The sequence below is a fragment of the Lissotriton helveticus genome (assembly GCF_964261635.1).
Source record: "Lissotriton helveticus chromosome 1_1 unlocalized genomic scaffold, aLisHel1.1 SUPER_1_unloc_10, whole genome shotgun sequence".
In the NCBI taxonomy this organism is placed as follows: domain Eukaryota; kingdom Metazoa; phylum Chordata; class Amphibia; order Caudata; family Salamandridae; genus Lissotriton; species Lissotriton helveticus.
Window position 1 is genome coordinate 2,275,161 of NW_027611649.1, and position 12,691 is coordinate 2,287,851.

A 12,691-nucleotide genomic window follows, 5' to 3' on the forward strand; every position below is an offset into this window, starting at 1 on the left:
GGGATAAAGAGGAGGGTATGATCCTGAAAAGCTTGTTCTCGTTGCCAAAATCATCAATGGTACAAGCAGCGAGATTAGAGTTGGGACTTACCTCCTGGGCAACAACCACTAGGATGGCCTAATACGCTTTTGGCAGCATCTAGGGACTGGGGAGCTCCCCAAAAAAATCTCACAGTGGTGTAGAGAGGAAATTGCCTCTAGCGAGTTATCCTGGGCAAAAGAAGCAAGAGTCTCATTAAAAGAAGCATATGGTGTGTTGGGAAGAGAACTAGATATCCAGTTAGGGCACGTCAACATAAGCAAAACAGAAATATGGTCATTGGGAGCTGACGTGTCCCATATATGCGATCAAGAGTATCTCCGGCAAAAAACATCGGTATCCCATATGATCGAAGTATGGGCTTCAGAAGACCAACCCTACCCTTACTTGGATAGGTTACCGAATCAGCATGTAAGACGAGAGGTATTAAAAGTGAGATTGGGAATAAACCTGTGTTATATAAATAATAGGGTCAAAAATCTCATGATAAAAAGTGATGGTAACTGCACTTGTATGTTAGGTACCTCATGTGATATAATACATATTTTATTAGACTGTAGGATGGTCCTTGAAATACGTAAGAGATTTCATGCTCGATTTTTAAAATATACAGTATTATGAATAGGAAGCAAGCTGCAAACCTCCTAGTGGGAATGACAAATTTGGATATAGCCTGTGCTTTGGGGAAATACATGAGTAGAGTTAGGGAGTTTCTCCAGCGTACAGAGTTATAGGTGCTAGTAACCCCCCTATTATGAAATGAGATTGTATTTTAATGTATGTATTGCACTTGGAAGGTTCAGTTATATATGATTAATTCATTGTGATTTTAACAACCTAGGAGGATACTGTTTAACAACAAAAGGAGACGTGTTATCTTCCAGGAAATCACTGAGCTGTAATTTTATAAATGTTTCATATTATGTGTTTTTACAAAGTTTTTATAAAATGTATAGTGTATACTTTTATGGTTGTAACAAACCAAATAAAGTTTTTAATGACTGACTGACTGATATTGCAAACCAGTGTACTGGAAGCTGCTTGGCTGTAGCTTCCATTTGACAATGAGGCAGTCCCACTAAACTCACACTCTTCTACTGTCTTACTCTCTCTACTGGACAATCCTGTGTACTCCATTGATGTCAAAAGTTTAATTATAGAAAATGCTTCTCTTTGTGGCACTCTGTTTGCTATAGAATATAACACCACCGTTATTTTTATTGGGAGATGAAGTGATTAAACGGAGAAAAGATTTGCTGAAAGCTGAAAAAGAATTGGTGAAAATCCAACAGAAAAGCCATTTAGACTTTCTGGATATTCTTCTTTGTGCCAAGGTATGGGTTCACTTATAATCATGTTTATTTTTACATAGCTCTCTTCAAATATGTTTGTTGTGACACAGTAGTGATATAGATGGTTTTATGGATTATGGCCAATGTCTAATAGATATACTTAGTAAGAAGGTGGGAAGAGTAGGCTTTATGTGTGAAGTACATCACATCGTACGAAGCCCCGTCAGTTTACACAGTTTACACAAATTAGCACCTCCGTGGGGTTGTGGCCCTCCCTATCCCCAGTGTATGGGCCTGAGAACCCAACCAGTGGCATGTATTTTAAGAAAGAAGGTTGTAGTGTTCTTCCTTACTATGAAGTTCAGATTCTACGAATAGGACCAGATATTTGTCCCTTACTGATATTATCTAATCCTAGTCAGTCTGTGCGTCTTTATGTACATCACCATCTCCCCTCTGTTACGATGGTCTTCTCTTGTGTTAGACAGTGGTTAGGTTGTCTTAAGAGCTAATAATGTGTCTGGGAGCCAATAGCATTTGTTTGATTGTGTCACATAGTGTATTGCTAAAGAAACTGCCATGTTTGACCAAATGTGTATGGCTGCCCAACATGTTTCACTGCCATGAATTTTTGACAATTTCATCAGGGCTTGAGGACTAAAATCTGCTTAAAGTCTCCCAAAACCTGTAGAAAGAAAGAAAACTAGGGCTATCAGGACATGCTCTAAAATTATTTCCCTCCTGTTCATATATGAGCATTTAAACATAATCGCACTATTGAGATTCCATACCAGTGCGTATCAGCTTAGCATTGTGGTTTTTTCTGGGCATAGTAAGGTTAGTTTCAGGCAATCCTGTTAATAAGGCAGGTTCTTAACACTGTCCACATTTTGTGATGAGGTAGATTGGAGTTGATTGTTCAACAAAATGTATTTCCCAGATCATATAGTCACTTCCCTGCCAGGTGTCTCAGTTATTTGAACCCCTAAGCAACATCAGTGTCCTTGCTGTTTAGTAGCTAATATTTGTTTTTCCATCAATGCTTTCAAATGCTTTCAAATTGTTTACCAAAGTATATTTTTAAATTGATCATTTAAAATTATGCTTCCACATTTTATAATGATCTGCATCTCTCAACTTGCACTGTTATTCTTTCTACCTATACAAGAGAGGGTCTATAGATAGGTATTTTTCTAGTTGGTATTTGCAAAAACAGCTGCACCTTCTTCAATATTGCTCAAATTACCCAATGAAAAGCTTGTGAGATGACAACTTTGAAACCCTGTATTTTCTATCACTGGAGACTCTTCAGCTGGGGGAGTCTTGCCGCTGAATAACAGATGTTTGTTGTTACCCAACTCAATGGTACTCATTTTATTGACCTCAGATGGATGCAAGCCTGAGTGGACCCTCCGGGATTTGAACCTGTGAAAATGAGGTCGAACACAGGCCCCCTGCGGTAGATGCATTGTCCACTGAGCCATACAAGAAGAATATACATTTATATACAAAATGTTTAAATGCAGTATAAATAGCACACAGTTATCATAAAACATTATATTAGGGGCATGACCAGCAGCCACTGAAGGTGGCTGATTTGTAAGAGAGCTACACTAGCCACCACAAGTCTGATAAATCCTTCATGATCCGGCGTTTAGACAGCAACCAGAGACAGGAAGCTGCTGGAATTCGAGGTGGCTGTCCTGCAACTTGCAATGTCTGCCTAAATCAGTGCAGGACAGCAGAAAAGTGGAGAAACGGAGGAGCGGCTGGCAGGAGCAAGATGGCACTGCCCGCGTAATGTGGGGGTGGAGAAGCATTGACAAAAGACCTGAGACGCCAAGGCACATAATAAACGCAGAGTGCCCACCGCTGAGAAGTCAATAATTGCATAGAGCCTGCAGTGGATAGACCAACCTGCACAGGGGGAGCATGCAAGATTGCTCCATGCCCTGCATCTGGCTGCAGGGGACTGAGCCCGTGAGGAGACAGATGGTATGAAGTACTAGCGATTCAGGGACAGAGTAGATCAGCAGCCCAGCCAGCTGGGTTGCTGGAGGGTGGACTTGAAGTTTGTGAATACACTCCTTCCCTCATTGCAGGTGCAAGAAGAGAACTGCCTTTAAGTTGGATGGGCCCACCAGTGTCTCAGGACCAGTGGTTGGCATGTAGGGGAGGGGCTTGATTCTTAACAGTGAGAACAGTGAGAGCCCGCACCACAGCCTGTGTGAGTACCTGGGCCAGGCGGGGTGAGGCTCTGGTAGGAGGGGGCTAGGGGAATACCTCCTGTAGCAACTGAGAGTGTGGGCCACTTTCGGGTCGTGAGGTGAAAGCTGTGGTGCACCTGCAATCCAACGCTGGCTCACAGGGAAGAGAGGCAAGGTCCAGAAGCCCCGGACACAGACGCTTACACTGTCTGTCCAGAGCACAGAACCCAACATCATTGGTGTGGCCTTGCAAAATCTGGCAGTGGGCCGAGAGGGAGGTGTGACAGGAGGTGAATCACCCTCTGGGCACGAGGACCAGTCCCCTGATCCCTCCGTGAAAGACATTATGAAGGCGATTATGGACCTGCGTGGGGACCATGGAGACTAAGCTAGACTCTGACACGGAGGAGGTAAACCTGCTCCGTGTTTACTCCAGAAAATTTCTGAACAGGTATCCACGGCAGAAGCAGATATGTTGGTCATACAGGCTAAAAGCAAGTGTCTAGAAGAGCAGGTCCCAGCACTTACTAAGAATCAAACCAAAATCCTTGCCAGACTTGAAGACCAGGATGGCAGAGCCCGTTGTAACAACATTTGGGTGGTGGGTGTACCGGAGGGAATGGAAGGGTCATCGATGGACCTCTTCTCGGAAGACTTGATGCTCAACAAATTGAAGCCTAAACGCCTATCCAAAATTTTCTTCACCAGGCCTTTGGAGGCAGGCCCTGTCCAAAGGGGTGCCCCCTTGCATGATCATAGCCCAAATTCTGAATTTCAAGGATAGGGATGCCATCTTGCAGGCGGCGTGCCAGAATGGGGACATGCATCATGAAAATGCAGTTATCCGTTTCTTCCCGGATTTTACGCTCCATGTCCAACACCAGAGGTGGACATTTGATGCAGCCAAGAGGGCCTTTTGAGAGCAAAATGTGAAAATACATGATGCTGTTCCCGGCAAAACTTAAAATCATCGACAAAGGAAATGCGTATTTTTTTGACTCACCGGCTGAGGCAAATGATTGGCTAGAGGGCTGGTAAACTGTTGAACAGAAAGAAGGTAAAAGTCGATCACTGCCGAAGAATAGCCACACCGCAAACGGGAGAGAGACAGAGCAGGCCACAAGCAGCCCTGATCAGTGACAAGCCACAGATAAGTGACAAAAGGGGTATTCTCCTCAGTAAAGTAACTTGAGAGTCCTCTTCTGGAGATATTATAGGGGGAGGTGGGATTTCTTGACCAATGTTTTAAGGATATGGACTAATTTGAAGCAGGGAGCCCGGCTCACAGTTGCAGTGCTGAGAACATTCTCATCCATTCCGTGGATCAGTAGAGGCTACTGACAGATAAGGTTGCTATTGAAATAGTTTAGAAGGGTTTGCAAGAATACAACAGCAGAATTATTCTACTTCATGCTGGGGGCTGGTCTATCGTCCCTCATTTCTGTAAGGTAATGCACAGTTGGGGCGACAGGCACTCTGCGTGTTTGGGAGGTGGAAGGTTTGTCACTCACCTAGCAGGATTGCAGGGAAGGGGTAATTGGATAACATGTTTAGATTTGTTTTGGGTGTTTGTATTTGTGCTCAAGACCATTGCATCCGGACAGGACAGCAGGTTGATGTGAAAATACCACAAGGGAGGGGCACCTGGAGGTTATGGGAGGCCTAGCTAACATACAGATGTGGACATGGAACGTAAATGGGTTGGGTAACAAGATCAAGCGCACACTTTTCCTTCAACATATTAAGAGACACTCCTCGAATGTCATACTAATTCAGGAATCCCACCTGAAGGGGAGCAAATACAAGGCTCTGTTTTGTTTTAGGTCCAGACTAAAGGCCCAGTCTGGGCATTCAAACGGGTTGTGAGGTGTGGGAATCCTGCTTCGTAACAAGTTGGCCCTGGTTGTGTCTCACACCTGGGTAGATGAGGCGGGTTCTGTGCCGCAAATAGCGGGTAAATAGGAGGGGCAATTTATTGTATTGTGTTAAATTTATATGCACCCAGGTCTACACAACATTATCTTTCCAAAGGTCAGTTTGTGCTTGGTTGCACTGCCTCTCTGCATGCTTTTAGTTGGGGGAGACTTAAACGCGGTGGTGAGTCTGGCACTCGAGTGGCCAAAAGGGAGTGCGCGACCTGCCAGCTTCGTGGTGGCCTTTGGCTTGGTAGATCTGTGGTGGGTGTATAATCCATCTGTACAGCAATATACATTTTACTCCATGCATATGGCAAGGGGCATCTCAGATCACTCCCCAGTGGGGGTGACCTTGTGAGGCCCGCTCCTAGAGAGGGCAACATTCCCGAGGATAAACCCCTGACACCTGAGAGATCCGGCACTAAGAGACAAAATCCTAGAGAGCTTGGAGCTGTATTTTCAGAAAAACAAGGGTACAGTAGACTCACACATAAATTTATGGGAGACCTATAAGACGTGCTGAGGGGAAAAACACAGGATTTAATTGGAGCCAAAAAAATGGAAAATACTATACAAATCAGGTTGTTAGAGCAGGAGATAACTCAGATGGAGGCAGAGGCATCAGGTGACAACACTAGTGACATGCACCACAGACTGGCATTGCACCAGCGTGACTTACGAGCTATGGCTGAATATGAAGCAAGAGCATATGCCCTGGAAACTCAGCATTGCTTATATGATGTTGATGAGAGAGTATCATGTCTCTCAGCGTGGTTTGAAAAGTGCGATAGGGAACGATCGTGGGAGACTAAGGTGTGCAACAAAGAAGAGGTACTAAAAACAACGAGTTGAGTTAGTGGAAGGCTTTGTGGTGCACCTGGAGGAGGTTTATGCACTATTATGCACTAGATCCGAAAGCAACTATGAGGAACTACTTAGAGACTCTTCCCTACCTACGCTAACCGAAGAAGTGAGTTAGACCCTTAATGCTGACCTAACAGAAGAGGAATTAAAGGGGGCCCTGGGACTTCTCCAGTCAGGGAAGGCATCAGGTCCAAATGTACTCCGTGCCAAGATCTACATAAGTCAGGCATCCATAATAATACCACCACTACAAGAAATGCTTCCCGAGGCGCAAGACAGCTGCTGCCCGACTAGCGGGCGGCCACAGTGGTAGTGATACGCAAGGAAGGGAAGCCACCGGACCAGTGTGCCTCATATAGCCCAATTTCCTTGATCAGCATAGAGGCGAAAGTGCTAGCTAAGGTTCTAGTGAACAGGCTGGTGCTGTTCTTCTTGGAGATTATACATGTAGACCAATCAGACTTAATGACAAGTAGAAGCACTCGCCACAATCTCCAGAGGCTGTACGGAGTTCTCCATGTGACACAGGATCCCGCTTTTCAACAGGCGGCATTCATGGCGCTGGATGAGTCAATAGCATTTGATAGTATAGAGTGGCCCTACTTTTTCATTTTATTGTGTATGCTGGGCTTCGTCCCTAACTTTTGTAGCTGGGTGAGGCTTTTGTACAGGGAACCACAGACCCAGTGCGAGTTAAATGAACGCTGTCCATACCCTTCCAGGTGTAGAGGGGCACTAAACGGGGTTGTCCTTTGTCCCTTTGTTTGTTCGCCCTTGCACCAGAGCCGCTGGCACGTTGCATTCAGAGGGACCCAATAATCTGGGGCATAGAGGCGCCTGGGGGATGGGCGGAGAAAATTTTGCTCAATTCTGAAGAGATAATTTTGTATCTAACAAGCCCGTACCACTCTATTCCTGGAGTCCTTCATATTTTTGAGTTGTTCTGGAGCTACTCAGGATATATGATCAATTGGACCAAATCGGTGGTCTTCCTGTTATTGATCCCTCCACCAAGAATACCAACACGAGGTAATGCCCCAGTGGTGGAAGAGGGATTTAAGACTTTAGGCACATATATTGCGGGAGCCCATGGGACATTCCTGAGAAAGAACATTGAGCCCCAGATAGATTGGCTGAATGCCGACGTACGCCACTGGCATACTCTCCCATTATCTCCAATAGGTAAAGCAGCACTTTTTTAAATGATGGCCCTGCTGCACCTTCTATACGTCCTCCAAAATACTCCCTGTCCAGTTCCCCTAGCAGATAGCCAAGGAAGTTCGTACACTTCTGTGGCAGGGTGACTGCCCCAGAATACACTCCATAAACTACAAAAGGGAGTGTATGATGAAGGCCTAGCAGTCCCGGATATTAAACTCTATCACTGGACTTTGCAGTTGCTTGTCATAAATCACTGGATGTACGCGGATGTGCATGAGCCGGCCTATAGAGTGGACAGAGCCAGTATGCCAAGCGGAAACTGCAAACCACTCCTGTACTACCAGAAAGCTCGTCTGGAATGGCCGACATAGACTGGTACGGTAGTGGGGTGCTGGATGGAGGCAAATAGATTCCTGTGCTGGATGGATAATTTGACTAGTCAGACTCCTTTGTGGTTCAGGGCCACATTGAAAGAAGTAGCCGTCCTCACAGGCTTTAGAGGGTGGAAGCTGATATGAACAGAGTACCTGGTAGACGTGTGGAGGGGAGAGGTTCCTATTGCCTTTGAGGATTTACGGCAGGAATATCATCTAAATCAGACACTGAGATATCACTACCTAAGACTGATGCAAGCCCTGCAGCGAAAAATTCAACATGGTACCCCATCCCAGACCACTCCCCCTGGAAGATAAATTATTACTTAATAAATAATGTGCCGGATCTCCTGGTTATCTTGAGTGTGTCATGGACTGGTGACCTTGGGAGTATAGATGATGAAGACTGGCTAGAGCCAATACAAAGCCCAAGAGAGATTGCTATCCAGACAAGATTTAGACTGGTGCAACTTAAGGTTTTGCACCGTACCTACTATCCAGGTACACACTTATACAAGTGGGGTAAAGCACACAGAGCACTTTGTGTTAGGGTTTGTCAATGGTAGGGGACTTTCTTCCACATCCTATGGGAATGCCAGAAGATTGCCAGATTTTGGCAGAATGTCATAGAAGTAATATCCATAGTGCCTTCACCTACATCACTGAGAGAGTGAGAAATGGATCTGGGCTGGTGCCAGTGAGCAGAAGAAAAAGTGTACACAAGTAGGGGTTGTGTCAAAATGTGGGAGAAAATATGGCAATCATGGCGCCAATACAGAGAAACGTTAGGTGATGAATAGGATGTGTAGGCTATTTCTTGATATAAGAATGGAGGGGGTCTGTTGAACCGGGTAGTTTGCCTTTTGCCTATGGGTGTCATTTGAAGTCAACCTGTGTCTTTAAAGCTACTGTAGGTATATGTCTCCCTGCTCATCCCTTATGTCTCTTTTGTTTGAGCAATGTCAACAAAAACATTTTTTTTAAAGAAATCGCACAATAAAAAACAAAAAATAAGAAAAAAATCCCCTTTCTTCTTGTGATTATCAAAAAATGAGAGAAGGGAGAATTTCTGCAGAGGGCTTGTGCAGAGTAAGACGACTGACTGGGTCAGCCTGACATCTATGCCAGGTTGCTCTGTTACAAATGACACATAGACTACATTGGCTGTGGTGTAATACAACCTTATAATTAAACTGTGAATCCAAACAGAAAAGTCCCCTTTTGTTTTGGGCGGAAAGTACATCTGAAATATTTTAATCGGTTTACACTTTGGTTCAAGTGTGCCTAAAATGTAACTTTTTATTGTCAATCGGTCGAAAATGCAGTGACTTATCCTTTCCAATCAATTACTTAGTCACACACACAAACATATTAAGAGTGTGATTTAGTCCTAATCAGTTTGATGAAGATACGCTGAGCATATTTCCTTCAGCCACCGTTAATGGGATGCAGTCTTTGAGATGCATTGCTGGGAGAGTTATGCACTCTCCTGCCTAGCTTCCAGGTCGAAACCCCTAGATGCATCCTAGAAAGATTAGGGGGTAGATGTATCAAGCCTTTTGCGATTCGCAAAGGCCAAATTTTGGGCTTTGTGAATCGCAAAAGGCTTTTTTGCATTTTTTGAAATGTATTAAAAAATCGCAAAATAAGGAATCGCGAAAATTTGCGATTCCTTATTTTGCTTAAGCATTTAAGGAATCGCAAATTTTGCGATTCCTTAAATGCGATGTATGTGGTTTTTAGAAATTGCGAATTTGGGTTAAGAAATCGCAAATTATCACCAACTTGTAGTTGCTGGTAATTTGCGATTTCATTTAAAAATGCCCTATTTGGCATTTGTGAAGGTGGCATGTGACGCACATACATGGGCATGTATGTACGCCATATGCACACACATGTAAATTTCAGGGGTGCAGCAGGGTGTCTTTGAGACACCCCTGCACCCTTGAAATTATTCTCAATTCTCAATTCTCAATTTGCGAATTCGCAAATTGCAATTCGCAAATAAGGAAGACTAAGAAATCGCTAAAAAATAGCGATTTTCTACATACATTCCATTTTGCGATTTCTAAATAGCGATTCCTTAAAAATCGCTATTTAGAAATCGCAAAATAGAATCTTGATACATCTACCCCTAGATTTCTCCTGGCAATGGAACCGAGGAGTGCCAAAATATCTATGAACTGATTAGCAGCATTTCTCTGTCAAACAATTGCAGGATGTTCAAACATGGGACACCAACTAACCATATATGGTTCCTTTGAAGCTTTAGAGGGGAAAGAAACATATCCTGAGTGGGAATATCCTCGCATGGAGGAGTGATGTCCTGCAGTTTTCCTCGAAGCTGAAATTCTTCTCCTTGCAACAATGTTTTGCAAAGTATTGGCAGATTGGGGCCTGATCCCGGGAAGTTTCAGATGGGATTGTAGAGGTGATGGAGCATCACGGGTAGGCGACTCCCATATCCAGAAAACCCCCACCTCCATTTTGAAATACCTGTAGAGGGAATAACAATTGAGAAGCTGAGAAGCAAGAGAGGAAGATGGACTAGTACAGATTAACCCTGCCTGGAGTTTGGAGGACCACAATCTGGACTTGTGGCTCTGGGTTTTTGTGGGCTCTGCCATTGGAATTAGAGGTACTCACTCCCTGAGGGTGGACTTGCCGGTCCTTGCCGAACATTGGCTGTATTTGTACCGGGTGTTGGAGCACATGGGCCTAGGCCCACGATTCCGCAGTTGGGTGCAGTCGTGTTACACAACCCCCCAGGCCAGCATCTGTGTCAATGGTGTGCAGTCACTCACCTATCCAATTGATCAAAGGACCAGACAGGGTTGTCCCTTGTCCCCCCTGCTTTTGTGTTCTGGGTGGAGCTGGTAGTGGGACAGAGGAGAGCCAACCCAAGAGTAGCTCTGATCCAGATGGGAGGGAGTGAGCACAAAATTATGTTATATGCCGATGATGTGCTTCTGACCCTCACCGATCTGTTTAACCACATCGCTGCGGCAGCTATTCCACCGCAGCGCTAAGGGGGTGGGGGGGGTCGCGCGGCGGGCCCATGCTGGTGACGGAACCGCTCCGTCACCAGCCACGGTGGAGCTGTGCTGATGACGGAGCGGCTCCGTTATGGCCCCGCCCGCTCAATGGAACACCCAGCGCAGGCGCTGTGCTGGTAGAAATGTGGTCAACAGGGTACACGCACACACCTCCTAGTGCCCCAGGATAGAATCGTTCTGGTTGGAAGTGTTAGCACAATGTTTAACAGAGACATACCCAAATTCCCGAGCTACATACTATTGGGCCTGTCCAACCCACTGAAATCACCTAGATGCAAAGCAATCACTCTTACATTGGCGGAAGTGAAGCAACTCCTTCTTGCTAGATGGGGGACAGATATGATACCCACACACCAAGACTGGCTGCATATAATATGGGAAATACTGTGAATGGAGAAACGGGCTGATGTAACCACGCAACAACTCTCCCAGCTCGAAACGATGTGGCAATCCTGCCTGTAATACCTGTTGGACGAGATTTGCAAGCTATCCTGCCCCCAATATCTACAAATACTACCCCTGACAGCCACAGAACGCTCTGCACAACACTAGATGACTACCACCGTTGCAAAGTATCTTCACCTCTCTCCCCCTTCCTTCTTGTTGTTTCTATCTATATTTCCTACTTCCATCTATTTTGTCTGAAGCCTACCAAATAATCTTTCTTTGCACCTACCACCAGCCAAGTGTTGCAGGTGGTTTATACTGTACTGTTGTCATTCTACATGAAATAAATACAAAAAAAAATTTAACCTCAATTCACTTAGATGCTCAAATGGATGTGATCAACTTATTCAATGCCTGACAGCGATACCAAGAAAATAGTAACAACAATGTAACTGTGTATACTGTTGGAGCAGGCCTGTTTCAAACAAATTTACAATTTGCGTTTGAGTAAAGATTTTGAAGTCAACTTCATCTTCTATAGCTAAATAGTGGAGCAGTTTTCAGTATAACTTGACAGTGTGCTCAAAAATATTTTCTAAATATTATTCCACCAATTGACAGACCTTCTACCACAACCAAAATACCTTAATTTGAAATTTACAATATGCACTTATGTATGTTATAGTCTAATCGAACATTTTCTTTTTTTTTAACTCTTAACAAAATACATGTCTCAGTTTCATTCGATGATTGATTACTCGAACTTCCAATGGACAGGTCATATAATTAAGCTGCTTAATGCCAAAATGGCTTTGGATCTGCTTTTTAATATGTCTGTTTTATTAGGATGAAAATGGAAAACCACTATCTGACAAGGACCTACGGGCTGAAGTGGATACTTTCATGTTTGCAGGTCATGATACAACAGCCAGTGGGATATCCTGGATGTTATACTGCCTGGGCCAAAACCCAGACCACCAAATGAAATGCAGGGAAGAGGTTAAGGAAATCCTGCCAAACAAGGACACAATCGAATGGTGAGATCAGGCATTTTTCTTATACATTAGTTTTACTCTTTTGTTTGCTTTAGTTGTTGTGCACAGATTGGTTGAGCATACAGCTCTCTGCTCTGGATGGCCCTTTGTAAGTGGAGAAGTCAGAAAAACATAAACATTGCAAGTGCCATGGAAGTGGCAACTCCTATTTGCGTATGCACACAAAGGAGCAGATTTACAAGCTCCTTGCGCCTCTTTTACGCCGCCTTTGCGTCACTGTTGTGACGCAGCGGTGGCGCAAAAGATGCGCCATGGTGCGGGGTATTTACACCGTGACGCATCTGGGAGATGCGTCACGTTGTTAAGCCCTATGCCATAAGGAGGCGTTCTGGCCCAGAC

General features: G+C 44.5%; 2 protein-coding genes across 2 annotated transcripts in view; both read left to right on the top strand.

Moving 5' to 3' along the window:
- Positions 1-12,409, top strand: part of LOC144805462 (cytochrome P450 4B1-like) — a 170,764-nt gene extending 158,355 nt beyond the window's left edge. The window contains exons 8-10 of the mRNA XM_078672011.1: positions 1,237-1,374; positions 12,144-12,334; positions 12,388-12,409. Of these exons, the coding sequence (XP_078528137.1) occupies positions 1,237-1,374; positions 12,144-12,334; positions 12,388-12,409 (351 nt within the window). The remainder of the gene's footprint in view (positions 1-1,236; positions 1,375-12,143; positions 12,335-12,387) is intronic.
- Positions 1-12,691, top strand: part of LOC144805440 (uncharacterized) — a 947,065-nt gene that overhangs the window by 591,972 nt on the left and 342,402 nt on the right.